General features: G+C 49.0%; 1 protein-coding gene across 3 annotated transcripts in view; it reads right to left on the minus strand.

The window, feature by feature from the left end:
* LOC139240867 (natural resistance-associated macrophage protein 2-like) overlaps nucleotides 1-24113 on the minus strand; it is a 413050-nt gene that overhangs the window by 148079 nt on the left and 240858 nt on the right. For 2 of the 3 annotated variants that reach the window (XM_070869363.1, XM_070869366.1), the window contains exon 17: nucleotides 3575-4100. The exons of the other annotated variant lie outside the window; for it this stretch is intronic. In XM_070869363.1, coding sequence (XP_070725464.1) covers nucleotides 4041-4100 — 60 coding nt within the window. In that variant the 3' untranslated portion in view covers nucleotides 3575-4040. Of the gene's footprint in view, nucleotides 1-3574; nucleotides 4101-24113 lie in introns of those variants that run through there. 3 annotated transcript variants of the gene reach the window in all.

Below are 24113 nucleotides of genomic sequence, written 5' to 3' on the forward strand. Positions count from 1 at the left end.
ATGTCCTTTTGCAGATTTTTTGTGTCCTCCTCACACATTGCTTTTCCTCTAATCTTTGTATCGTCAGCAAACCTGGCTACGTTACACTCAGTCCCTTCTTCCAAGTCGTTAATATAGATTGTAAATAGTTGGTGTCCCAGCACTGATCCCTGCAGCACCCCACTAGTTACTGATTGCCAACCCGAGAATGAACCATTTATCCCGACTCTCTGTTTTCTGTTCGTTAGCCAATCCTCTGTCCCTGCTACTATATTACCCCCAACCCCGTGAACTTTTATCTTGTGCAGTAATCTTTTATGTGGCACCTTGTCAAATGCCTTCTGGAAGTCCAAATACACCACATCCACTGGTTCCCCTTTATCCACCCTGTTTGTTACATCCTCAAAGAACTCCAGCAAATTTGTCAAACATGACTTCCCCTTCATAAATCCATGCTGACTCTGCCTGACCGAATTTTGCTTTTCCAAATGTCCTGGTACTGCTTCTTTAATAATGGAATCCAACATTTTCCCAACCACAGATGTTCGGCTAACTGGTCTATAGTTTCCTGCTTTTTGTCTGCCTCCTTTTTTAAATAGGGGCGTTACATTTGGAGTTTTCCAATCTGCTGGGACCTCCCCAGAATCCAGGGAATGTTGGTAAATTACAACCAATGCATCCACTATCCCTGCCGCTACTTCTCTGAAGACCTTAGGATGCAAGCCATCAGGTCCAGGGGATTTATCCACCTTTAGTCCCATTATCTTACTGAGTACCACCTCCTTAGTGATTGTGACTGTGTTAAGTTCCTCCCCCCCATAGCCCCTTGACTATCCACTGTTGGGATATTGTTAGTGTCCTCAACCGTAAAGACTGATTGAGAAGAGGGTCAAGAGGGTTGGAGCGATGACACAGCCCTGTTTGACCCCGGTCCGGACGTGGATTGGGTCTGTGATGGATCCGTTGATAAGGATCACGGCCTGCAAATCGTCGTGGAGCCGCGGAGCATGGTGATGAACTTTTTGGGGCATCCGAATCGGACGAGGACGCTCCATAGACTTGGACCCTCTTCTCAATCTTCCTCGCTGCCATGCTCCACCTCGCAGTCGACAAGCTCCCCGCTGGAGTGGAACGAAACTACAGAACCAGTGGGAACCTGTTTAACCTTCGCCATCTCCAGGCCAGATCCAAGATCACCCCAACCTCTGTCGTCAAGCTATAGGACGCGGACGACGCCTGCGTCTACGCACACAGAGGCTGAACTCCAGGACATAGTCGACGTATTTACTGAGGCATACAAAAGCATGGGCCTTACACTAAACATCCGTAAGACAAAGGTCCTCCACCAGCCTGTCCTCACCGCACAGCACTGCCCCATAGTCCCCAGTCATCAAGATCCACGGCACAGCCCTGGACAACGTGGACCACTTCCCATATCTCAGGAGCCTCCTATCAAGAAGAGCAGGCATTGACGACGAGATCCAACACCGCCTCCAGTGCGCCAGTGCAGCCTTCGGCCGCCTGAGGAAAAGAGTGTTTGAAGACCAGGCCCTCCAAACTGCCACCTAGCTCATGGTCTACAGGGCTATAGTAATACCCGCCCTCCTGTATGGCTCAGAGACATGGACCATGTACAGTAGACACCTCAAGTTGCTGGAGAAATACCACCAACGATGTCTCTGCAAGATCCTACAAATCCCCTGGGAGGACAGACGCAGCAACATTAGCGTCCTCGACCAGGCCAACATCCCCAGCATTGAAGCACTGACCACACTTGATCAGCCACATTGTCCGCATGCCTGACACAAGACTCCCAAAGCAAGTGCTCTACTCGGAACTCCTTCACGGCAAACGAGCCAAAGGTGGGCAGTGGAAACGTTACAAGGACACCCTCAAAGCCTCCCTGATAAAGTGCAACATCCCCCCTGACACCTGGGAGTCCCTGGCCAAAGACTGCCCGAAGTGGATGAAGCACATCCGGGAGGGCGCTGAGCACCTCGAGTCTCGTCACCGAGAGCATGCAGAAATCAAGCGCAGGCAGCGGAAGGAGCGTGCGGCAAACCAGTCCCACCCACCCTTTCCCTCAACGACTATCTGTCCCATCTGTGACAGAGACTGTGGTTCTCGTATTGGACTGTGGAGCCATCGAAGGACTCATGTTAAGAGTGGAAACAAGTCTTCCTCGATTCCGAGGGACTGCCTATGATGATGATGATGAAAGACTGATACAAAATATTTGTTCAGAGTTTCTGCCATCTCCATGTTCCCCATTACTAATTCCCCGGTCTCATCCTCTAAGGGACCAACATTTACTTTAGCCACTCTTCCTTTTTATATACCTATAGAAACTCTTGCTATCTGTTTTTATATTTTGTGCTAGTTTACTTTCATAGTCTAACTTCCCTTTCTTAATCATTTTTTTAGTCATTCTTTGCTGGCTTTTAAAATCTTCTGTCCTCCCACTAGTTTTGGCCACTTTGTATGCCATTGTTTTTAATTGGATACCATCCTTTATTTCTTTAGTTAGCCGCGGATGGCTATGTTTTCTTTTACTCCCTTTCCTCCTCACTGGAATATATTTTTCTTGAGTTGTGAAATATCTCCTTACATGTACGCTACTGTTCATCAACCGTCCTACACTTTAATCTATTTTCCCAGTCCACTTTACCCAACTCTGCCCTCATACCTTCATAGTCTTCTTTATTTAAGCTTAGTCGCTGGTTAGAGATCCAACTTTCTCACCCTCCATCTGAATTTGAAATTTAACCATGCTATGATCACTCATTCCAAGGAGATCCTTTACTCGGAGATTGTTTATTAATCCTGTCTCATTACACAGGACCAGATCTAAGATAGCCTGCCCCCTGGTTGGTTCTGTTACATACTGCTCAAGGAACCGTCCCTTATGCATTCTCTGTACTCTTCCTCAAGGCTACCCTGACCAATTTGATTTGTCCAATCAATATGGAGGTTAAAATCACCCATGATTGTTGCTGTTTTCTTTTTACAAGCCCCCACTATTTCCTGGTTTATGCTCCAACCAACAGAGTTGCTACTGTTAGGGGGCCTATAGACTACCCCCACCAGTGACTTTTTCCCCTTATTGTTCCTTATCTCCATCCAAACTGTTTCAACATCCTGATCATTTGAGACAATATCGTTTCTTACTATTGCAGTGATTCCATCCTTTATCAACAGAGCTACACCACCTCCTTTTTCTTTCTGTCTGTCCTTCCGGATTGATAAATACCCCTGAATATTTAGTTCCCAGTCCTGGTCACCTTGCAACCACGTCTCTGTAATGGCTATCAGATCATACCCATTTGTAGCTCTTTGTGCCGTCAACTCATCTATTTTGTTACGGATGCTACGTGCATTTCTCCCTTGCACCCAACTTCCATCACAACCGCCCCCCCCCCACCCACCCCTCGCCTCCCAACGTGTGTGTACTGGTTTGGGATCCCTGGAAAAGGGCATGCACATTCCTGGCCATATTTGGGCTGCTATCTGCTGGAATGACACAGCCCAGAGGTCCACACATAAGCACCCCATCCATCAACAAATAAATACAAGTGCAGCACTGCGTACGTGTTAGGAATTCACCTGTGTCTTGCTGTCAAAACACAGCAAGACCCGTTTATAAGGCTTCAGAATTACATTGTGTACATTGAACAACACATGAAAGACTTCGAAGGTTGAAATTCCAGTCTGTGCTCGTGGATATTGGCACTGTGGAACTGAAAACCAATCAGCCCCCTTATTCTATGATTCTATGATTTCCCGTCCCTCCAGAGAATGCTGCACCATTTGCCAAACTGCCGAAGACACCGTGCTCACATGATTGCCCAATGACAGTCACAATGCAGATCTCTGCTGCCAACAATACAACTGTTGACAGGAAAGTGACATCATTCTTAATATTTAAAAACAAATTCTCTGCCACAGAGCCCCCCCTGTGTTTCAAGTAGAGAATTCAGTCTAGCTAAGTTCTACACAATTTCAGCATAGAAAGGGCTTCATCTCAATCTTCGGACACCATCATCTTGAGGTTGGCGTGAGAATCACGTGTGATTGTCCGTCTCAGTCAGCAGAGAGAGTTCCATAGGAGTTCCCAAACCAGTCTAAGTGTGAGAGGAAAGAGAATAGGGGACACATTAGTTGGTTGTGTATGATCATTGCTTTGCCTGAAGTTATACGCTTTAACTTACTCAGTTTAGTCGGTAAATGCATCAAGTTGTGTGCTTCCCCTCCCTGGCTTGTGCTGAGGTAGGTGACTTCAGCCAGGACAGGAAATAAGGGACAGGGAGGGGGCAAGCCAATCACGGTTCCTGCCCTTGATCGCTGTCCAGTGACCCCTGCTAGAAAGTGCACGGGCGAAGGCAGGATCAGCCTCGGCCGTGATGCAGCCTACAGTTCAATAGTTTGCAGTCTGGGTTCCAGATGAAGCATGGGTGAGGTACTGGAGGCTGCCCCGGTGCCCGAGGAATCGTACCCCAGCAGATTGGGCTAATCTCCCCAACATCAATAAAGGTGTTACTTTGGAATCAGGATCTCCAAGGAAGTGGGCTATCCCATCATACATTGCCTCTGTGTAGTATGAAAAAGGGGGAAATGAACAGATCTGCTGCAATAAATGGATCCTGTGCCTAGGGCATGCTGGGAGAAAAGCTGGAGAGAGTGTCAGGCTGCCTCTCTCACAGGATACAGCTTCCGAAATGAGTCATCGAAGCGTCTCCTCGTACCACACGGTTCCAGTCGCTTCATGCTAAAGCAGCCTCACTATTAGGGTGCTTCCTGAAAAGCAACGTGTTCGAGCCGAGTGGAGACGGAGTGTCCTTGCACTGCTGGGACCCAGGGTCAAATGGCTGGCTGGTGGGATGAGCATCTCTTCTGTGAGAATCGGGCATGAAATGAGTTTCAGTCCCGGTCCCAATGGACATAGCCCAGCAGCCCCAAACTTCTCCAAACTCAGCACCAATCAACACCCTGCCTTGGAGAGGCTGCAGGGTGACTGGTGTCGGAAATATTACAGTCGGTGCAGTACGGGGCACCTGGCTGAGAGTGAGGATATTCTCCATTCCCCAGAACCTCACCTTAATAAGCACAACATACACCTAAATCCAATACAACAGGGCGGGTGGCTTTATAAGGGGGAGATTAAGCTGGTAATTCTGATGATACCATTGGGGAGAGATTGACTTAAAGTTACTGAACCCGAGATCGTAAGAGAGACGATTGTAAAAATGAGATGATGGTTTAAGCCAATCAGCCACTTTCCACAGGGTTAATGACGTGTCTGTACCAATAGTAATTCAACCCCTTACACTCCCACGCCGCCCCCCCCCCCCTCATTGAGGTAATTAATAAGACCATGAGAAAGTAAATGGCCATGCTTGGTGTGGTACTCAGCCCCACACAGAGTTGGAACGGTCCAGGTTCCATCTCCCAGCTTATTCACTGAGCCCAACCACGGGTGGCAGGAGGGAAGCTACAATTAGCCTAAGTTTCCTGACATTAGGCAGAGGTCAAATCATGCCAGGGTTCCTGCTCCTGATCACTATCCAGTGACCCTTGCTGGAAAGCCTTTGTGTGTGGGTGTGTGTCTTGTGTACATGTGTGCACGTGTGTGTGCGCATGCAGGTCTGTGTGCATGTGCATGTGTTTGTGTGTGTGCGCGAGCATGTCTTTGTGTGTGGACATGCGTGGCTGCGCGTGTGCGCGTGCGTGTTTGTGCGTGTGTGCGTATTAATGTGTCTGTCTGTAAGAATTCGGCCAAAACATTTTTGGGACTTTTTGGGCATTGCTACTATATTCACTGTGCAGCAGAAGAGCTGGCTGGGGCAGGTCCAAACATGTTTAACTTGAATACACATCAGCTGGGTGGGAATGAGAATGGCTGAAAGCAGGAACATCATGGTTGATGGGCGCCTTTTGTCATGGAATGGGAACCCATCAGTGAGACATTAAGTAAAGTGGCCGGGGTTGCAGGCCATCGAAAGACAAAGGGAAGCTATTCGACTACAGACTCATCGGAGCCACACATCGAGGTACAACTCAAAAGCAAACTCAAGTCTCTGGCTTGTCCCTTTGTCAACTGGGCTGTACCTCAATGTGTGGCTCCGACGAGTCTGTAGTCGAATAGCTTCCCTTTGTCTTTCGATGGCCTGCAACCCCGGCCACTTTACTTAATGTCTCACTGATGGGTTCCCATTCCATGACAAAAGGCGCCCATCAACCATGATGTTCCTGCTTTCAGCCATTCTCATTCCCACCCAGCTGATGTGTATTCAAGTTAAACATGTTTGGACCTGCCCCAGCCAGCTCTTCTGCTGTACAGTGAATATAGTAGCAATGTCCAGCCTCAGGGGAAGGACAGTTGGAATTTTGGCATGAAGAAGATGCATTTTTCCAAGTATAAGAGAGGCAGATTTGGCTGCCATCTCTCTCTCTCCCCTCTTCTACGCCTGCTTGCAACACACAAGGACTGAGCACTCTGTCTGGCACGGAGAGAAGAAACACCAGAGAGCCTCGCTACATCGACTGGGAAGCAGACCTTGAGACTGGACTTGAAGACCAAGAAGATACGCCTCATCAGGAGAAGCAGCGAGTAAGCCAGAGGGATAATTGGTGAGCATTTATCCCAGCCCACGCATCTTTAAGACCACCGCATAGTGTGAAAGGGCGTCATGTGTCCCAACCAAGGCTTAGGGGTTTTAGTGGGGAGGTTTTGCAAGGATCATGAGCGTACGCACATTCTATTGGACAGATTTCAGTGGTGCAACTTTGAATCCGAGCAGGGGTGTTTTAGACATGGGTACAATGTCCTAGGAGGAGTGTTTGCTAGTGCTATTGGGGAGGAGTTAAACTAATATGGCAGGGGGATGGGAACCAATGCAGGGAGACAGAGGGAAACAAAATGGAGACAGAAGCAAAAGACAGAAAGGAGATGAGTAAAAGTGGAGGGCAGAGAAACCCAAGGCAAAAAAACAAAAAGGGCTACTGTACAGCAAAATTCTAAAGGGTCAAAGTGTAATAAAAAGGCAAGCCTGAAAGCTCGGTGCCTCAATGCAAGCAGTATTCGGAACCCAGGAGAGAGCTCTGAGCTAGTTAGAAGGGACAATATGTATGAATATAAAGGGGCTGCAGGAGGGGTCAAAACTAAAAATCATGGATTAAAAACTAGTATTAAAACACTCTACCTAAACGCACGCAGCATTCGAAATAAAGTAAATGAGTTGACGGCACAAATCATTACAAATGGATATGATTTGGTGGCCATTACAGAAACGTGGTTGCAGGGTGGCCAAGACTGGGAATTAAACATACAGGGGTATCTGACAATTCGGAAAGATAGACAAGAAGGGAAAGGTGAGGTAGCTTTGTTAATAAAGGATGATATCAGGGCAGTTGTGAGAGACGATATTGGCTCTAATGAACAAAATGTTGAATCATTGTGGGTGGAGATTAGAGATAGTAAGGGGAAAAAGTCACTGGTGGGCGTAGTTTATAGGCCCCCAAATAATAACTTAATGGTGGGGCGGGCAATAATCAAGGGAATAATGGAGGCATGTGAAAAAGGAACGGCAGTAATCATGGGGGATTTTAACCTACATATCGATTGGTCAAATCAAATCGCATGGGGTAGCCTTGAGGAGGAATTCATAGACTGCATACGGGATTGTTTCTTAGAACAGTATGTTACAGAACCTACAAGGGAGCAAGCTATCTTAGATCTGGTCCTGTGTAATGAGACAGGAATAATAAACGATCTCCTAGTAAAAGATCCTCTCGGAATGAGTGATCACAGTATGGTTGAATTTGTAATACAGATTGAGGGTGAGGAAGTAGTGTCTCAAACGAGTGTACTATGCTTAAACAAAGGGGACTACAGTGGGATGAGGGCAGAGTTGGCGAAAGTAGACTGGGAACACAGACTAAACGGTGGCACAATTGAGGAACAGTGGAGGACTTTTAAGGAGCTCTTTCATAGTGCTCAACAAAAATATATTCCAGTGAAAAAGAAGGGTGGTAAGAGAAGGGATAACCAGCCGTGGATAACCAAGGAAATAAAGGAGAGTATCAAATTAAAAACCAATGTGTATAAGGTGGCCAAGGTTAGTGGGAAACTAGAAGATTGGGAACATTTTAAACAACAGCAAAGAATGACAAAGAAAGCGATAAAGAAAGGAAAGATAGATTACGAAAGTAAAATTGCGCAAAACATAAAAACAGATAATAAAAGATTTTACCGATATATAAAACGGAAAAGAGTGACTAAAGTAAATGTTGGTCACTTAGAAGATGAGAAGGGGGATTTAATAATGGGAAATGTGGAAATGGCTGAGACCTTAAACAATTATTTTGCTTCGGTCTTCACAGTGGAAGACACAAAAACCATGCCAAAAATTGCTGGTCACGGGAATGTGGGAAGGGAGGACCTTGAGACAATCACTATCACTCGGGGGGTAGTGCTGGACAGGCTAATGGGACTCAAGGTAGACAAGTCCCCTGGTCCTGATGAAATGCATCCCAGGGTATTAAAAGAGATGGCGGAAGTTATAGCAAATGCATTCGTTATAATCTACCAAAATTCTCTGGACTCTGGGGAGGTACCAGTGGATTGGAAAGCAGCTAATGTAACGCCTCTGTTTAAAAAAGGGGGCAGACAAAAGGCAGGTAACTATAGGCCGGTTAGTTTAACATCTGTCGTGGGGAAAATGCTTGAAGCTATCATTAAGGAAGAAATAGCGGGACATCTAGATAGGAATAGTGCGATCAAGCAGACGCAACATGGATTCATGAAGGGGAAATCATGTTTAACTAATTTACTCGAATTCTTTGAGGATATAACGAGCATGGTGGATAGAGGTGTACCGATGGATGTGGTGTATTTAGATTTTCAAAAGGCATTTGATAAGGTGCCACACAAAAGGTTACTGCAGAAGATAAAGGGACGCGAAGTCAGAGGAAATGTATTTGCATGGATCGAAAATTGGCTGGCTAACAGAAAGCAGAGAGTCGGGATAAATGGGTCTTTTTCGTGTTGGAAATCGGTGGTTAGTGGTGTGCCACAGGGATCGGTGCTGGGACCACAACTGTTTACAATATACATAGATGACCTGGAAGAGGGGACGGAGTGTAGTGTAACAAAATTTGCAGATGACACAAAGATTAGTGGGAAAGCGGGTTGTGTAGAGGACACAGAGAGGCTGCAAAGAGATTTAGATAGGTTAAGCGAATGGGCTAAGGTTTGGCAGATTGAATACAATGTCGGAAAGTGTGAGGTAATCCACCTTGGAAAAAAAAACAAAAAAAGGGAATATTATTTGAATGCAGAGGGACCTGGGGGTCCTTGTGCATGAAACTCTTTTTGGTAAAATTTCACGCGGCGAGTTAGCTGACCGCGGCAGGACTCGAACCTGCAATCTTCTGATAACATCACAATTACAATCGAAGTCAGACGCCTTGTCCATTAGGCCAAGCGTCCGATGCCAAACTAATTGATCGCGGCAGGACACGAACCAGCAGATTTCGGATAACGTCGCGATTATAATGGAAGTCTGACACCTTATCCATTAGGCCATGCTGTTTCTGCCAGTGTCTGTTGTATCACGACACGCTGCTGATGGTTGGGGCTGCAACAGCGAGGTGATCTACAAGCTTGTTCAGGAACAGCATTGCAATTTGAAGCACCGCAAATACAATGTTCCCTGACCGGGAGAATCCCAAAAAGTTAGTTTGCAGGTGCAGCAGGTAATCAGGAAGGCGAATGGAATGTTGGCCTTCATTGCGAGAGGGATGGAGTACAAAAGCAGGGAGGTCCTGCTGCAACTGTACAGGGTATTGGTGAGGCCGCACCTGGAGTACTGCGTGCAGTTTTGTCACCTGACTTAAGGAAGGATATACTAGCTTTGGAGGGGGTACAGAGACGGTTCACTAGGCTGATTCCGGAGATGAGGGGGTTACCTTATGATGATAGATTGAGTAGACTGGGTCTTTACTCGTTGGAGTTCAGAAGGATGAGGGGTGATCTTATCGAAACATTTAAAATAATGAAAGGGATAGAGAAGATAGAGGCAGAGAGGTTGTTTCCACTGGTCGGGGAGACTAGAACTAGGGGGAACAGCCTCAAAATACGGGGGAGCCAATTTAAAACCGAGTTGAGAAGGAATTTCTTCTCCCAGAGGGTTGTAAATTTGTGGAATTCTCTGCCCAAGGAAGCAGTTGAGGCTAGCTCATTGAATGTATTCAGATCACAGATAGATAGATTTTTAACCAATAAGGAAATTAAGGGTTATGGGGAGCGGGCGGGTAAGTGGAGCTGAGTCCACGGCCAGATCAGCCATGATCTTGTTGAATGGCGGAGCAGGCTCGAGGGGCTAGATGGCCTACTCCTGTTCCTAATTCTTATGTTCTTATGTTCTTATTTTCTTATGTTCTTATGTACTTCGCGTTAGGAACCTGTTTAGACAGGCCAGACTGTGTGTTGTACTTTGTTTGTAGTACACTACCACCAGGGTGTGTTTTTACTGGGTGCAGGTGTGTGCTTTAACTTGAATAAAAGCATTGTGACGGTGGAGACTGGAATGATCTGTCTATGACTGTATATTACTGTTCACGACTATAATTCCGGTGTCTAGAACTATTTTAAGAGGAGTGATTCGAAACCACCAGGGGCAAAACCACTTACAGAATCTGGTGACCGTGGCAGGACTCTGGTATGAGTGAACAGACAGTTATGGAAAATCTCAAGGTCAAGAGATCGGCAATGGGGGATAGGATTTCCTCGTACGGAATTGGTAAAGTTAATGCAACACAGCAGTGGGTGTTCGACCTGTTGCAGGCTGAGAGTCCAAAGGACAGAGCTGCAGAGTGGATGGGGAGTAATGAGCACAAACAGGCAAAAGAAAAGGCCATCTGGCTCCTGTGTTTGAGGAAGCAAGTCCAGCTGCTTAGGGAGCAGAGTTTAAGCTTAAGGCAGAGTTCCAAGAGTCAGAGAGCAGCAGTCAGCCGCAAGGGCCACAGTGGGGAACAGATGAGTGGATGAGTTACGCGAGGAGAGGCAGGAAAGGCGGACTCTGGAGGAAACCTCCGGTAACACCGGGGAGTACCTGCAATGCCAGGTCACCGAGGCCAAGCTCAACAAGCAGGCTGTATGGGAGGAGAACACTCGCTTTACGGGTAAAGTTGACGGGCTGGAGGGGCCACTGAGAGATATTAAGACAGCTTACAGGGTAGCTAGCAGTAGGGGGTTTGAGAGTGGGAATCACGGGCCCTGCCAAGAAAAAATCCAAAGCTTGACTCCAGCAGAGGCATGGTTTGCTTGATGGCCCCGGGGGAAGCTCGGGTGGACTGGGAAGGGGAAGGGGAAGATAGCGAGCATTGGGGGCAGGGTAGGGACGTCCGACCACTGCTTGAAGCGCCAAAGGGACCGATGTGGCCCATACGGCAGCAGAAGTTCGGCCCGCCCGTAGACGGCGCGGGTCAGGGCGTGCCGCAAAGCAGTTTTGTGGTTCCATTCACCACCCCGCAGCTGCAGAATATGATCTCGGGGGTGCCCAAGTTACAGAAAGAAGGGGACTCCTCAGTTCACTTCACCGAGGTGGACCAGGTTTGGGGGGGGGGGGATTAACGGGTGTAGTGAGGACGAGGCTCACAAGCTGTTGCTGCTTTCCTTGGACGGGAAACTGTATCAGGCCCTGTCCGCCGAGACCAAACGGGGACAGGGGACCACGGCCGGCTTAAAGGAGGAAATCCTGAGAGCCATGGGTCACACCCAGGGTAGTCCATTCTCCAGGGTAGAGAGGACACTGCAACACACAGGGGAAGCATCTCATGCATTCGCGGACAGGCTCTGGCCCATCTACGAAATGGCCATGGGTGGGGTACTCGACAGAGCACAATTGCAGGGGGTGCTGAGAAACCATTGACTCAGGACCCTCGGGGCAAACAGTTTGCCACGAATAAGGGTAAAAGCGGAGGCCTGTTTTAACTCCGAGGACCTCACAAATACGTAGGCCGGAGTGCTCCGTCACATGAGCCTGGCCTTTAAAACCAGCTCAGAGGAAGAGGTCAAACCAAGAAAGGGCAAGGTACATGAAATAAAGGCCAGTGAGGGTAGGAAAAAGGAATGGCGTCAGGAAGGGGTTAGCGCGGGGAGGGCGAGGACGTGTTTCGGGTGTGGGAAGACATGACACTGGAGGAGAGACTGCCCGGCCCCGAGGAGGGGGCAAGGCAAAGGGGATCCTCCAGCGCCTGAGACAAAACCTGTCGAGGCGAAGGGACCGACCGCGGAACAACGGTCGGTCCCTTCATGTTCTGGTGGCCGCCCTCCGGACAGTTTTTGTGCCGGAGCAGGGAAGGGCAGACGCTGCCGTGAGCAGGGAAATCCCGACCGCTCCGGTAATCCCACCACCCTGACTAGCACGCACCCAGCCTGAGGACCTGTGTTCGCTCATGTACGCTGAGTGAAGTAGACCATGTGTGAGGATGGGGGTGGAGAAGGTAGAGGGGAAGTACTTGGTGGACACTGGGGTTTCGAGCACGGTGATCCATGTGAGTAACCCGACCGATACACCGTGGTCCAGCAAGGTTCCACACAGTCTGGTGGGGTTCACCGGGAACGAGCCAGCAGGGGCGATGTCCAGGCCGTTAGCCATAGAATTAGGATCCCTGCACACCAGGTGGGAATGCGTCGTAATAAATTGGGAATAGCCGGGGTCAGGAATCCGAGGGGCTGACTTTATGTTAGCCCACAGGATTATAGTGGATTGAAGGAATCACTGCCTTTGGGGAGTAGTGGGTTCCGATAAGGAGGAAGAAGTCGTGGTGATCCCAGAGAAAGGGGGAGGGTAAAGACAGTGTGTACGATGAAGCCGAAGGGTAGTGACAACCCAGAGCAATCGGTCAATACTACCCCAGCTGAGTACCAGGCTTACGTGCGGGACAACCTCGCATCGTACGCCACACACAAACACGACTGCGGTAGGGTGATGGGGCAGTCCGAGTACAGGGGGACCCCCCATTTCACGGCCACAGAAACAGTATAATTTCCCCAGAGAGGCAGAAGCCGACTTAGAGACAGCACTGGGATTACTGGTAGCCCAGGAGGTGTTGAGGTCCATAGCCACACACGTGAACGCTCCACTTTGGCTGGTTCAGAAACGGGACCAGTCGTGGAGGGCCACCGTGGATTATAGGGTGCTCAACAAGAACATCCCAGCTTGCCCGCCCACTGTCGCGGTCATAGCCGACCTGATAGGGAGTATTCCAGCATCCACGACCACATACATAGTCCTGAATATATCGAACAGGTTCTGGTCAATTCCCCTCAAAAGAGAGGACCAGTACAAGTTCGCCTTCACATTTAAAGGGCAACAGTATACCTGGACGTGCCTTCCCCAGGGTTTCCACAACAGCCCCTCCATTTTTCACCAGTGTATGGCTAACAGTTTAAAGGGTTTCAGCAGGTCCCAGCAGTTGGTGCAGTATGTAGGTGACCTGCTTTTGTTCTCCGACGAGGGGGGGGGGAGCACACATTGGGCCGTGAAGTGCTTCCAGCTCTTCACGGGGTCATCCCAGATCATTCTACTGACCCACCATACCCCCACTCAGACGTTATTAGATGGGAGGATAAAGGACGGCACAGTGAGCAGTGCTTGCATTGCCCGCTGGACTTTACTGCTCTCACAGATGAATCTGAGAGTGCAAAGCCTGAGTGAGCCCAAGCTGGCCATTAACATGATCTACCCAGGGACGGCCCAAAGTGTATTTCAGAGGGAGTATGGGACGTAGACATAGGATTTCAGGCCAGGTTACACCCCACGGGCCGCGAAATATATGTCGACGGATTCAGTTCGGCGGTAGCAGGGGAGCGTTTCACCAGGTGCGGGATTTATGACCCAACGGCAGGCATTGCAAGGGCCATTAAACTCCCGAGCACCCTGAGCGCTCAGCACGCTAAACTGTCGGCGGTGGTGTACATCGTTACCCACGCCGACGAGTTCCCAACCCCATACACCATCTGCTCGGATTCCACGTTCCCGTGCAATTAATGCACCGAATACTTGGCCATCTGGTCTCGTCGCAGTTTCACATCCGCAGACAGGAAGTCCTTAGCAACAGCACCATTGCTGAGAAAGGTCTTTGAGGCCACAGGGACCCCGGGATGTCATTATATCCACAAAGTAAATGCTCACTCTAAGACAGAGCCCAGAGGGGAAGGCAACCAAAGGGCAGACGAGTTAGCAAAGTCCATACAGGTCCAGCCCAGTAGCATCGATCCGGGACAAAGGGGGGACACCAGGGAGTGCAGGGGTAGCATTGGCCCCAGACTTGAGGCAAATCGAGGCCCTCAAGGTTGTCCTGGACAGCTGGCGAGAAGGTAGAAGTCCGTTCGGGGTAGCGGGCATTACTTTAAAGGAGGGGATGCTCTTTAAGTGGGATCGGTGGGTAGTTCCAGAACAGCACCAGAGGGAATTCCTCCAGATACACCACGAGGGCCCAGGGGCAGGACACCCAGGGCCGGAGACTACCTCGCAGAGGATAGAACAGTTGGCCACAACTGAGGGAGGATGTCCGCGATTTTTGCGCAGACTGTCCGGTGTGCGCAGTGAACAACCCTGATCTGCAATGTAGGAAGGTTCCCATGGGACACACGAGAAGGGTAGAGGGACCATGGCAGTCGGTACAGGCCGATTACATCGGGCCATTGCCCACCGCAAAGGGGGGTCACAAGTACTGTTAAGTCCTACTGGACATTTTCTCGAAGTGGGTTGAAGCCTTCCCTTGCCGATCAGCCATGGCATTGGCGACGGCAAGGATCTTGGTGAGGGAAGTGTTCTCTAGGTGGGGACTGCCACAGATCATGGAGTCCGATCAGGGGAGCCACTTCACAGGGCAGGTCATGCAGGCTACCTTGAAAGTGCTAGGGATAGAAGGGAAATGGCATGTGGCTCACAACCCACAGATATCGGGGGTTGTGAAGCGACTTAATCGGATCATCACAGAAAGGCTGTGGAAAGAAACAGGACAAGCCCCGAAAAAGTGGGTTGAGGTCTTGCCGTTTGTCCTGATGGGGGTCCGAGCCAGCCTCTCCAGAAGCACAGGGTATTCCCCGCACGAGCTCATGATTGGTAGGGTCATACGCACACCCACCATGTTCTGGCGCCGGTTCTCACAGCGAGGCAGGGGAGAGAGGTAAACCGGGATAAGTTTGTCAAGAATCTGTTCGAGCACTTGAAACAGATTCATTGGTAAGCTGCCAGCAACATGGGGAAGCAGCACCGGAGCAATCAGTTGGTGCTCGAGCCCCGGAGAACCCACAAATGGAAGGTAGGGATGTAGTGGGGGGAACCCACCTACCATGACACAGGGGGGTAGGACAGGGGACACGGACGGGATGGCAGCCTACTTCCACAAGGGAAGGTGGCCAGGGTGACTGGGGTCGAATTCGACGAAATACTCCAGCCACACCGGGTTCACATATGGGGAGGTTTCCATACCGTGTCCCAGACTGAAGGTCACAGCCACACGGGTTGGGGTGACCGAGGGCAAGCGCGTATGCTTGAAGTGCAAGGCACACATTCCCCTGGGATGGTGGTGGTGGTGGCTCAGGAAATTGAGTCAGGACACGGGGAACCAGACAGCAGACTGGGAACGATACGTACCGACAGATCATAGGGACACAGGGGGAGTGGAAGTGGGACAAGTGCTGGAAGGAGGGACAGGGAATGTGTTTGTGTATGTGGGGGTCGGAACGGATCTGCCCAGCGGGTGTGTCGATTGTCTTTTCAGGGCAATGGCAGGACGCCAGGGCTGGGATCAGATGGGATCGGAGGATGGACTCCTGCGTGATCCCAGACAATTCCAACACAATAAATGCCACTGAGCTTGTAGCACACAAGAGGAAGCCCCTGCCCACAGACCCACCAGTACAGACGACAGAAGTTAGGTATCCCGCCACCACACCAGGACCAGGGAATAGTTTAGTTTTAGTCCCGACTGGAAAGGTTTTATTCCAGGGGGTGCATTACACAGTCGCATCATTCATTTTAAATTTAACCGGGGTACATCTGCCTGAGTGGTGTCCGAAGAAAACAGAGAAACTGTATGAAGCCCACATTAAGGAAATGTTCCGCCAGTTCTATGAGCTCAGTTACGGGGATGTGAGTCGGGAAAGATTGTACGATATGGGAGTGAGGGATAACGTTAGTCCGGGGAGGCAGAGGCGAGGGATGCTCAATGAGGTCGCCACGGCGTTTAGCGCGGGTGAATAAAAGCTGTCAAGCTCTCGCAGAAACATTATTTTACGTTGGAACAGACAAACTGGAAAACAGAGGAGGGAATTAAAGGGATAAATTCCCCACCCTGGTGGGACCTTGGTTTGGATGTAGAAGTTCCTCTGTGGGTCGGATTGGCTCGCACCTTCTTGTAATTATACAGTTGCTGATTGTTATGTATTTGTTGCGACTGTTTTGCAAAAGGTGAAGCAAGGCGCTCCGCAGTTGGTGGGGGGCCTTGGTTAAAGGTTGGACCTGAATGTTTTTCTCTGTAAATATGTTGTACGAATGTGTTTTGTGTTGTATTTTAAGGGATGTATTTGGGGTGTTAAAAGTAAAGTATATAGGGTTGGTTGGACCATGATGTGCTTTCACCAGCGGACGTTTGATATTCCAGAAGGATTCTTGAAATATCATAGGGGCGACTGCAAGAATTCTGTGAAAACATTTTGGGGACTTTTTGGGCATTGCTACTATATTCACTGTACAGCAGAAGAGCTGGCTGGGGCAGGTCCAAACATGTTTAACTTGAATACACATCAGCTGGGTGGGAATGAGAATGGCTGAAAGCAGGAACATCATGGTTGATGGGCGCCTTTTGTCATGGAATGGGAACCCATCAGTGAGACATTAAGTAAAGTAGCCGGGGTTGCAGGCCATCGAAAGACAAAGGGAAGCTATTCGACTACAGACTCATCGGAGCCACACATCGAGGTACAGCCCAGTTGACAAAGGGACAAGCCAGAGACTTGAGTTTGCTTTTCAGTTGGACAGCCCCAGGGGAAGGACAGTTGGAATTTTGGCGCGACGAAGATGCATTTTTGCAAGTATAAGAGAGGCAGATTTGGCTGCCTCTCTCTCTCCCCTCTTCTATGCCTGCTTGCAACGCACAAGGACTGAGCACTCTGTTTGGCATGGAGAGAAGAAACACCAGAGAGCCTCGCTACATCGACTGGGAAGCTGACCTTGAGACTGGACTTGAAGACCCAGAAGATACGCCTCATCGGGAGAAGCAGCAAGTAAGCCAGAGGGGTAATTGGTGAGCATTTATCCCAGACCACGCATCTTTAAGACCACCACATAGTGTGAAAGGGTGTCGTGTGTCCCAACCAAGCCTTAGGGATTTTGGTGGGGAGATTTTTGCAAGGATCAAAAGCTTATGCACATTCTGCTGGACAGATTTCAGTGTTGCAATTTTGAATCCGAGCAGGGTTGTTTTAGATGTGGGTGCTTTGCGTTAGGGGCCTGTTTAGACAGGCCAGACTGTGTGTTGTACTGTGTTTGTTTGTATTACATACCAGGGTGTGTTTTTACTGGGTGCAGGTGTGTTTTAACTTGAATAAAAGCATTGTGACGGTGGAGACCGAAAAGATCTGTCTGACTGTATATTACTGTTCACGACTGTAATTCCGGTGTCTAGAACTATTGTAAGAGGGGTGATTCGAAATCAGGGGCAAAACCAGTTACAGTCTGCTTGCGTGTGTGCATATTTGTGTGTGTCTGCGTGCATGTCTGTGTGTCTGAGTGTGTGTGTGTGTGTGTGTATGTGCATGTGTGAGTGTGTGTCTGAGTGTGTTTGTGGGTGTGTGTGAGTATATGTGTGGGTGTGTGAGTGAGTGAGGGTCTGTGTGTGTGTGTGTGTGTGCACGCGTGTAAGTGTGTGTGAGTGTGTCTGTGGGTGTGCGTGTGTTTATTGAATGTGTGTGTCTGTGGGTGTGTGTGTGCGTGAGTGAGTGAGTGAGTGAGTGAGTGAGTGAGGTGTGTGTGTGTGTGTGTGTGTGTGAATGAGTGTCTGTCTGCGTGTCTGTGAGTGAGTGAGTGAGTGAGTGAGTGAGTGAGTGTGTGTGTGTGTGTGTGTGTGTGTGTGCGGACAATGGGTGGGAGTAAGATCGGGTTCAGCTGAGTTGTAAATATCTTGCTGTAATTGACTACTGCGAGCAGTGATCACTGGGACGAGCTCCTTTAATATAATAAAACTGGAAACATTCTTATCAGGTCGATATTTGATGGGACAAGTGACTCTGGGCTGAAACGTGCAAAAATCCTACAGCCTGTTTGAGGCCAGATCCCTTGAAACTGACTGTTAATCCAGTACTTGTATCTACCAACTGCATTTCTCCCCTTCCCAGTGCCGTTACAGTTCAAAGTCTGAACTGGAATACAGGGGAGTGGGGCAGAGCGTGTACGACTTCCTTCAAATTCAGCTGGAGTACGGGTACTTCAAACAGGATTGACATGAAGGGAGCAGTGAGGGGCAAAAGGCTGGACTGTTTCATACAGCCAAGAGCACAGGATGGACACAAGGGAGTGTTCATTATCCCAATATAAGATGCATATTTCAAAAACAACGATTTTAAAAGCATCACAAAGGTGTGGCAGAGTGTAGGCTATCCACCAATGATCAGCAGTGCCCCATCAACCAATTAACAGCATGCAAGAATCTAGGACAATCTACGATAAGCTAACATAATTTTACGGGGTGCTGCAACACTACGGATAAAATTGCCCATCTATTTCAAGGGCAATCGTCCAAGTGGGTGTCTAATTTAGACACATCTATCAGATTCACAGCTCATGCACAGTTTGTACTTACTGGCGTCCTCAGGGGCTGCCTATAGGAAACACAACCATAACGATGTAAGACCACACATGGGAGACAGAAATACAAGCATCATCAAATATACAATAAGAGCATAAATAATTGGCACACTGGTGTGTGACTACCAATCCATGGCTGGGGTCGGGTTATAATACTGATTCAACACACAGCTCGTTCCCAATCTCTGCATGAATGTTGCACTGTCACCGAGATCCCAGTACCGTGTACTGTTGCATTGTTTCAATACACACCCTGTGTCCAAGTGACCATTGGGAAACCCCCTGCAGCACAATAATAGATTGCATACTTCCAAACCACGACGGTGACCTTTATAACACTGGGATACAGTACTGGTGGAAACAGGACTGTCATTATACAACACTGGAGAACAGCACTGTTGGGTACAGGTCTGTCACTGTATAACACTGGGGTACAGTACTGGTGGGTACAGGTCTGTCACTGTATAACACTGGGGTACAGTACTGGTGGGTACAGGTCTGTCACTGTATAACACTGGGGTACAGTACTGGTGGGTACAGGTCTGTCACTGTATAACACTGGGGTACAGTACTGGTGGGTACAGGTCTGTCACTGTATAACACTGGGGTACAGGACTGGTGGGGACAGGGCTGTCACTGTCCAACACTGGGGTACAGTATTGGTGGGTACAGGTCTGTCACAATAACATTGGGGTACAGTACTGGTGGGTACAGGTCTGTCACTGTATAACACTGGGGTACAGTACTGGTGGGTATAGGTCTGTCACAATAACATTGGGGCACAGCACTGGTGGATACAGATCTGTCACTGAATTACACTGGGGTACAGTACTGGTGGGTACCGGTCTGTCACTGAAGAACACTGGAGCACAGTACTGGTGGGTACAGGTCTGTCACTGTATAACACTGGGGTACAGGACTGGTGGGTACAGGTCTGTCACTGTATAACACTGGGGTACAGTATTGGTGGGTACAGGTCTCTCACTGTATAACACTGGGGTACAATATTGGTGGGTACACGTTTATCACTGTATAACACTGGGGTACGTGACTGGTGGTACAGGTGTGTCACTGCATAACACTGGGGTATAGTACTGGTGGGTACAGGCCTGTCACTGTATAAAACTGGGGCACAGTACTGGTGGGTCCAGGTCTGTCACTGTATAATACTGGCGGGTACAGATCTGTCACTGTGTAACACTGGGGTACAGTGTTGGTGGGTACAGGTTTGTCGCTGTATAACACTGGGGTACAGTACTGGTGGGTATAGGTCTGTCACTGTATAACACTGGGGTACAGTACTGGTGGGTACAGGTCTGTCACTGTATAACACTGGGGTACAGGACTGGTGGGTACAGGTGTGTCACTGTATAACACTGGGGTATAGTATTGGTGGGTACAGGTCTGTCACAATAACATTGGGGTACAGTACTGGTGGGTACAGGTCTGTCACTGTATAACACTGGGGTACAGTACTGGTGGGTATAGGTCTGTCACAATAACATTGGGGCACAGCACTGGTGGATACAGGTCTGTCACTGAATTACACTGGGGTACAGTACTGGTGGGTACCGGTCTGTCACTGTATAACACTGGAGCACAGTACTGGTGGGTACAGGTCTGTCACTGTATAACACTGGGGTACAGGACTGGTGGGTACAGGTCTGTCACTGTATAACACTGGGGTACAGTATTGGTGGGTACAGGTCTCTCACTGTATAACACTGGGGTACAATACTGGTGGGTACACGTTTATCACTGTATAACACTGGGGTACGTGACTGGTGGTACAGGTGTGTCACTGTATAACACTGGGGTATAGTACTGGTGGGTACAGGCCTGTCACTGTATAAAACTGGGGCACAGTACTGGTGGGTCCAGGTCTGTCACTGTATAATACTGGCGGGTACAGATCTGTCACTGTGTAACACTGGGGTACAGTGTTGGTGGGTACAGGTTTGTCGCTGTATAACACTGGGGTACAGTACTGGTGGGTATAGGTCTGTCACTGTATAACACTGGGGTACAGTACTGGTGGGTACAGGTCTGTCACTGTATAACACTGGGGTACAGGACAGGTGGGTACAGGTGTGTCACTGTATAACACTGGGGTATAGTACTGGTGGGTACAGGCCTGTCACTATTTAAAACTGGGGCACAGTACTGGTGGGTCCAGGTCTGTCACTGTATAATACTGGCGGGTACAGGTCTGTCGCTGTATAACACTGGGGACAGTACTGGTGGGTACATGTCTGTCACTGTATAACACTGGGGTACAGTACTTGTGGGTACAGGTCTGTCACTGTATAACACTGGGGTACAGTACTGGTGGGTACAGGTCTGTCACTGTATAACACTGGGGTACAGTACTGGTGGGTACAGGTCTGTCACTGTATAACACTGGGGTACAGTACTGGTGGGTACAGGTCTATCACCGTATAACATTGGGGTACAGTATGTCTGGGAACAGTTCTGTCGCTGTATAACACTGGGGTACAGTACTGGTGGGTACAGGTATGTCACTGTATAACACTGGGGTACAGTACTGGTGGATACAGGTCTGTCACTGTATAACACTGGGGTACAGTACTGGTGGATACAGGTCTGTCACTGTATAACACTGGGGTACAGTACTGGTGGATACAGGTCTGTCACTGTATAACACTGGGGTACAGTACTGGTGGGTACAGGTATGTCACTGTATAACACTGGGGTACAGTACTAGTGGATACAGGTCTGTCACTGTATAACACTGGGGTACAGTATGTCTGGGAACAGGTATGTCACTATATAACACTGGGGTACAGTACTGGTGGGTACAGGTCTGTCACTGTGTAACACTGGGGTACAGTACTGGTGGGTACAGGTCTGTCAATGTATAACATTAGGGTACAGTACTGGTGGGTACAGGTCAGTCACTGTATAACACTGGGGTACATTACTGGAGCGGACAGGTCTGTCACTGTGTAACACTAGGGTACAGTACTAGTGGGTACATGTCTGTCACTGTATAACACTAGGGTACAGTACTGGTGGGTACATGTCTGTCACTGTATAACACTGGGGTACAGAACTGTTGGGTACAGCTCAGTCACTGTATAACACTGGGGTACAGTACTGGTGGGTACATGTCTGTCACTGTATAACACTAGCACAGTACTGGTGGTTAAAGGTCTGTCACTGAATAACACTGGGGGACAGTACTGGTGGGTACAGGTCTGTCACTGTATAACACTGGGGTACAGTACTGGTGGGTACAGGTCTGTTACTGTATAACACTAGCACAGTACTGGTGGTTAAAGGTCAGTCACTGAATAACACTGGGGTACAGTACTGGTGCGTACATGTCTGTCACTGCATAACACTGGGGAACAGTACTGGTGGGTACAGGTCTGTCACTGCACAACACTGGGGTACAGTACTGGTGGGTACAGGTCTGTCATTCTATAACACTGGGGTACAGTCCTGATGGGTATAGGTCCGTCACTGTATAACACTGGGGTACAGGACTGGTGGGTACAGGTCTGTCCCTGTATAACAGTGGGGTACAGCACTGGTGGGTACAGGTCTGTCACTGTATAACACTGGGGTACAGGACTGGTGGGTACAGGTCTGTCACTGTATAACACTGGGGTACAGTACTGCTTGGTACTGGTCCATCACCGTATAACATTGGGGTACAGTACGTCTGGGTACAGTTCTGTCGCTGTATAACACTGGGGTACAGTATTGGTGGGTACAGGTCTCTCACTGTACAACACTGGGGTACAGTGCTGGTGGGTACAGGTATGTCACTGTATAACACTGGGGTACAGTCCTGATGGGTATAGGTCTGTCACTGTGTAACACTGGGGTACAGCACTGGTGCGCACAGATCTGTCACTGCATAACACTAGGGTACAGTACTGGTGGGTACAGGCCTGTCATTCTATAACACTGGGGTACAGTCCTGATGGGTAAAGGTCTGTCACTGTGTAACACTGGGGTACAGTACTGGTGCGCACAGATCTGTCACTGTATAACACTGGGATACAGTACTGGTGGGTACCAGTCTGTCACTGTATAACACTGGGGAACATTACTGGTGGGTACTGGTCTGTCACTGTATAACACTGGGGTACAGGACTGGTGGGTACAGGTCTGTCACTGTATAACACTGGGGTACAGTATTGGTGGGTACAGGTCTCTCACTGTATAACACTGGGGTACATTCCCGGTGGGTACACGCCTGTCACTGTATAACACTGGGGTACAGTACTGGTGGGTACAGGTCTGTCACTGTATAACACTCGGGTACAATACTGGTGGGTACAGGTCTGTCACTGGAGAACACTGGGGTACAGCACTGGTGGATACAGGGCTGTCACTGTAGAACACTGGTATACAGTACTGGTGGGAACAGATGTCACTGAAAAACACTGGGGCACAGTACTGGTGGGTACAGGTCCTTTCACTGTACAACCTTGGTGTACAGTGCTGCTGGGTACAGGTCTGTCACTGTATAACACTGGGGTACAGTACTCGTGGGTACAGGTCTGTCACTGTATAATACTGGGGTACAGTGCTGGTGGGTACAGGTCTGTCACTGTATAATACTGGCGGGTACAGGTCTGTCGCTGTATAACACTGGGGACAGTACTGGTGGGTACATGTCTGTCACTGTATAACACTGGGGTACAGTACTTGTGGGTACAGGTCTGTCACTGTATAACACTGGGGTACAGTACTGGTGGGTACAGGTCTGTCACTGTATAACACTGGGGTACAGTACTGGTGGGTACAGGTCTGTCACTGTATAACACTGGGGTACAGTACTGGTGGGTACAGGTCTATCACCGTATAACATTGGGGTACAGTATGTCTGGGAACAGTTCTGTCGCTGTATAACACTGGGGTACAGTACTGGTGGGTACAGGTATGTCACTGTATAACACTGGGGTACAGTACTGGTGGATACAGGTCTGTCACTGTATAACACTGGGGTACAGTATGTCTGGGAACAGGTCTGTCACTATATAACACTGGGGTACAGTACTGGTGGGTACAGGTATGTCACTGTATAACACTGGGGTACAGTACTTGTGGGTACAGGTCTGTCAATGTATAACATTAGGGTACAGTACTGGTGGGTACAGGTCAGTCACTGTATAACACTGGGGTACATTACTGGAGCGGACAGGTCTGTCACTGTGTAACACTAGGGTACAGTACTAGTGGGTACATGTCTGTCACTGTATAACACTAGGGTACAGTACT

Source organism: Pristiophorus japonicus, chromosome X (genome assembly GCF_044704955.1).
Source record: "Pristiophorus japonicus isolate sPriJap1 chromosome X, sPriJap1.hap1, whole genome shotgun sequence".
Classification (NCBI taxonomy): Eukaryota; Metazoa; Chordata; class Chondrichthyes; family Pristiophoridae; genus Pristiophorus; species Pristiophorus japonicus.